The following is a 5,000-nucleotide window of genomic DNA, read 5'->3' as shown; positions in this document are numbered from 1 at the left end:
GCACCCTGTGAGATTGAAAATGTGTTTATTTTCGCCAGCGTTACGTCACGCCTTTTCTGCACCGTCGAGAGAGAACCTCTGCCAGGAAGGGCCTGTGTGCTAAGTGTGTGCTGGGAAGCTACCCAACGCCACGTCCGTGCAGAAATAGCATTTAGCGTCCGGGAAAGACGAACCTCTCTCCTCTCTCTCTGCTTTTGTTTCGTTTATTCATCACAGCGTCATGCGATATGAGTAATATCACACCTCAATAGCGCACAGGTGTGGAGCTGGGATCACCGCTTTTCCACTGAGAGAACTGGGCCCTGATATTAGCCCTTCATGGTGGGAAGTCACAGACGTGCGATCGGAATGTTCTACTGTGCCTGAACGTTCTGATGCTGAGGTCACAATCACGACTGATAATTGAAAGTGATTTCTAGAACACTGACATGGAACACAAACATTCCAAACAACTCTTTGCCGTTCTCAGAGCAGTTATTATTATTTTTTTAGCAGGTCTGAATTGTAGTTTTATTTGTGATGTCCTCGGATGTGTGGTTGTTCTGGGTTCCAGCGTTGGGTTGTGAACCCACGCCTTTGATAACTCTTCCTTCTTTATCCTTTATCCCCGTGTGTAGACGGGAGAGACACTCATCTCTCAGCTGCTTAGCAACCCTGACAAGAGGCTGGGCTCCTGAGGTCATTTATGCTCATCGCTGAGTTTGATCATTTTACCCATACTGCACTGGGACAGCTGCTCTGACGCACACAGACACGCACAGACACACACACACACACACACACACAGTCGTGGTGTTTCACCTCCACCACTATCATCGCGAAATATGGAGCCACAATGGACCACCTGCACCTGCAGTTTCTCAGAGCCCAAGTGTGATTAATGTTCAGCCCTGGAAACTGGGTCGGAGGGGGAAGATCAGCTGGGGACAAAGACCAAGCTCACGACCAATACATCTCCCTGGGGCATCCAGAGGGCTCCTGATGTGTGTAATCTGTTTGAGGAGAGTCTAATGCGCGCTGTAACTCTATGGTAATCTGAGTAATTAGTCTTGGGTGATCTCCTTTTAGATCGCGATTCACTTTCTGTGTAGTCCGTGTATTAACTTCAAATGCAATACCAGGCACTTTGATTTCTGATGTATAGACTTGTTCCCGTTTTACATTCATGTCAGTATTATAATGATCTTTATCAGCATTTCAGGACGGTGAACTCCAGCACACTTATACGAGTTAGTGGGGTTGCCAGATGTGGCAGGGTGATGGGGAGCTAGCGAGTTACCAGATGTGACAGGGTGTTCGGGGATTTAGTGGGGTTGCCAGATGTGGCAGAGTAATGGGGATGAGTATGTTTTTGTGGCCCTGTCTGATTGGCTGGCTCCTTCTCCTCGGGTTTGTGGAGGGTGATGATGTCACAGTGTGTTGTGTCACCGGGGAGCTGCAGATTGCTGCTGGTTTACCCTGAGAGAGAGAGAGAGAGAGAGAGAAAGAGAGGGAGAGAGAGGGAGGGGAAAGTGGCAGTTCTCTCTCTCTCTCTCTCTCTCTCTCTCCTGCGGGGCGGGCGTTTCGCCTCAGCGTGGCGTATGAGTGGCCGTTCGGCCTCCTGGGAATCGGCGTGGCATTGTCTGCTCTGATGACCCTGCTGTGTAGCTGCCTGCTCACCGTCTCTCTCTCCCTTCCTCCCCCCTCTCTCTCTCTCTCTCCACCCCCTCTCTCTCTCTCCACCCCCTCTCTCTCTCTCCCCATAGTGTCTGGCCCAGCCATGTTCGGCACAGAGTCTTCACGTGAGTACACGCTGTCCTCTCTCTCTCCTCTGTCTCCTCCCTTTCCCTCTCTGTCTGCCCTCTCTCTCTTCCTCTTTCTCTCCTTTGTGTGCTGTGTGTGCGTGTGTGTGTGTGTGCTGATGCTGTGTGTGTGTATGTGCTGATGCAGTGTGTGTGTGTGTGCGTGTGTGTGTGTGTGTGTGTGTGTATGTGCTGATGCTGTGTGTGTGTATGTGTGTGTGTGTGTATATGTATGTGCTGATGCTGTGTGTGTGTGTGTGCTGTGTGTGTGTGGATGCTGTGTGTGTGTGTGTATGTGCTGATGCTGTGTGAGTGTGTGAGTGTGTGAGTGTGTGTGAGTGTGTGTGAGTGTGTATGAGTGTGTGTGTGTGTATGTGTGTGTGTGTGTGTGTGTGTATATGTATGTGCTGATGCTGTGTGTGTGTGTGTGCTGTGTGTGTGTGGATGCTGTGTGTGTGTGTGTGTGTGTGTGTGTATATGTGCTGATGCTGTGTGAGTGTGTGAGTGTGTGTGAGTGTGTGTAAGTGTGTGTGAGTGTGTATGAGTGTGTGTGTGTGTGTGTGGATGCTGTGTGTTGGCTCCTCATGGCAGGTTGCAGTAAGGGCTCTGGGCTCTGCTGTTCTCTCTGAAGGGGCAGAGGGAGAGAGGCTAGATTTACAGCACGCGTCCGCCTTTATTTACCTACCCGTGGTCCTTCTCTCTCTCTCTCTCTCTCTCTCTCTCCCTCTCCTGCTCCCTCCCATCCATCTCTCCCACTGTCTGTCAGTGTGTTTCTTCACCTCTAACACTGTGTGTGTGTGTGAGTGTGAGTGTGTGTGTAGTGTGAATGCGCGAGGCTAACTGGCGTAGCGTTAGCTGCAGCAGTCGTATGCAGCGCTGTGGGTCTCTCTGCTGCACGTTGTGGAGCTCTTCAGTCCATTTCATCACGCCACTCTTGTTAGCTCCGTTAGCTTGTTAGCCCTGTTTGCTTGTTAGCTCTGTTAGCTTGTTAGCTCTGTTAGCTCGTTAGCTTGTTAGCTCTGTTAGCTTGTTAGCTTTGTTAGCTCCGTTAGCTTGTTAGCTCCGTTAGCTTGTTAGCTCCCTTAGCTCTGTTAGCTCTGTTAGCTCGTTAGCTCCGGGATCAGGTGACGTTGGGGAGTTAAAGGCCGGCGTTAACAGCAGTGGGGACAACGTGCTCGTGCGTCCTCTTCCTGGCAAGTTTGCAACCGTTCCGTGTTTACATTCCTTTTTATTATTGCCCTTACAGGACCAAGTGGTTTTTGCATGTTTGTTACCTCATTTCTTGAGGTTGCGATTAACTGAAGTTAAATTGTATTGCCAGTAAAATTGTACTGTTTTGCTTTGTTTCATTTTATTTGCTATACTTGTAATTGTAATAAATGGTGTTAGTATGTGTTAAAAGTATGTAGTTTTGTATATTGGAACATATAGGGCATTATCCATGATGTTTATCATATGCAGCCCACTCTGTTTGTAACTGGAGCGCTGAACGGATCTCTGTATCGGCGGGGATTGTGGGTAATATTACTGTTCCCCACGGTATTTGGGTCTCATTGGTCTGTGGGAGTGTGGAGGTGGATCGTAAGGCGTATACAGTGGCAGGTTGATGTCCCGATGTGGGATGATTGATGGTTTGAGAGAGCGCTTTCTCCTGTTTTAATGGGCCGTCAGATTGATTTTTCAGCCCACCCAACGGGCTTGCCTTGAGCGGAATCCCTGCTGTATGTGGAAGTGTGATTCTGATATCTCAGGGAGGTGTTTGCCCGGGCGATCTCGCTGTGATTGGCCGTCTCCCCGGGCGATCTCGCTGTGATTGGCCGTCTCCCCGGGCGATCTTGCTGTGATTGGCCGTCTCCCCGGGGCGATCTCGCTGTGATTGGCTCTCTCCCTGGGCGATCTCGCTGTGATTGGCTCTCTCCCCGGGCGATCTCGCTGTGATTGGTCCTCTCCTCAGGGCGATCTCGCTGTGATTGGCCATCTCCCCGGGGCGATCTTGCTGTGATTGGCCGTCTCCCCGGGGCGATCTTGCTGTGATTGGCTCTCTCCCCGGGTGATCTCGCTGTGATTGGTCGTCACCCCGGGGCGATCTCGCTATGATTGGTCCTCTCCCCGGGGCGATCTCGCTGTGATTGGTCCTCTTCCCAGGGCGATATTGCTGTGATTGGCTCTCTCCCCGGGGCTCATTTAGCAGCCCCAGTGTAAATGAGATGCAGCTTGTGATGGCGGTGGAATCGCAGGCCAGCACATGCTCCAGGGCGGGTGTGATTCACAGGGTGATCTGCTGTGTGGGCCGAACAGAGCCGTCTGTTCCTAGCTGAGCTGGTGGCGTTACTCAGGGTGATTTTCAAGCCTCATTTCCGTGCCAATTGTGTGTTTCCACTGCTTCATATTTACTCCAGCACCTTAGCGTTAGCGCTTTGAGTGAGACGGCAAAGGAGGAAATGTGATTGATTGGATAGGCGGCCTGATTTCATTGGGCAGAATAATGCCTAGCCCATCTGGGACTGACGGGGCCAGTAAGGTCGGGCAGCAGCTTTAACCCCGCTGCTTATGAGGTCACAAACGTGTGATCGGAATGAAGTCTTACCTGGACATTCTAGTGCTGATGTCACAATCACTGCTGCTGACTGAAAGTGATGGAGTTCTAGAACACTGACTTATAATTCCTATAAAAAAAAAAACATTCCAAGGAAATCTCCTCTTGGAAAAAAAAGGGGCTAAAGCTCTTAACTGCAGTGAGTGAGTGGCAGCGTCTGGAGCTCCTGTTCTGCGGGGTGTTCTGAAAGAGGATGTTGCTCAGGGCTGCTGCCTGCTGTGCTTTGGCCCGGCGCCCGGGTCCCACAGTATCGGTTCGTCTCTGTTGTTTTGTCACCGGGCTGGTAGCCTGGGTCTCCCTGTCTCTGCCTCCCTCTCTGAAGCAGTCTGCCACGGCCTCCGCCCCGTCCTGCACACGTTACCGTGACGAGGGCGCCGTTGCCTGGCGGCCGGTTGCCAGCATTCCGTAAGGTTTGCCGATAGATTAAATTCCGGGCCCGTGTCCTGGGAATGGGAATATTTGCAGTTCCTGCCATATTTCCCCAGCGATATGATCTTGTAGTCATACTGTCTCTGCAGTGTTTTATGGAGTCGCTGTGCTTTGAGGGCTGCACGCTATTTTGGGGTGTGAGGAGGGGGCGAGTGGTCCATGGGGGTGGGGGGGGGGGTCTGCTCTGGGTCACC

The 5,000-nt window shown here is 51.5% G+C and overlaps 1 protein-coding gene across 7 annotated transcripts in view; it reads left to right on the top strand.

Moving 5' to 3' along the window:
• LOC133118881 (suppressor of tumorigenicity 7 protein homolog) overlaps window positions 1-5,000 on the top strand; it is a 25,704-nt gene that overhangs the window by 7,553 nt on the left and 13,151 nt on the right. For 5 of the 7 annotated variants that reach the window (XM_061229142.1, XM_061229140.1, XM_061229139.1 and 2 more), the window contains exon 2: window positions 1,746-1,781. The exons of the other annotated variants lie outside the window; for them this stretch is intronic. Coding sequence is in view for 4 of the 5 variants with exons in the window: in XM_061229140.1 (XP_061085124.1) it covers window positions 1,746-1,781 (36 nt within the window). In the remaining variant the exon portion in view is untranslated. The remainder of the gene's footprint in view (window positions 1-1,745; window positions 1,782-5,000) is intronic. 7 annotated transcript variants of the gene reach the window in all.

The sequence above is a fragment of the Conger conger genome, chromosome 19 (genome assembly GCF_963514075.1).
Source record: "Conger conger chromosome 19, fConCon1.1, whole genome shotgun sequence".
Lineage (NCBI taxonomy): Eukaryota > Metazoa > Chordata > Actinopteri > Anguilliformes > Congridae > Conger > Conger conger.
The sequence above is the reverse complement of the archived record's forward strand: the minus strand, read 5'-3'. Positions and strand labels throughout refer to the sequence as shown.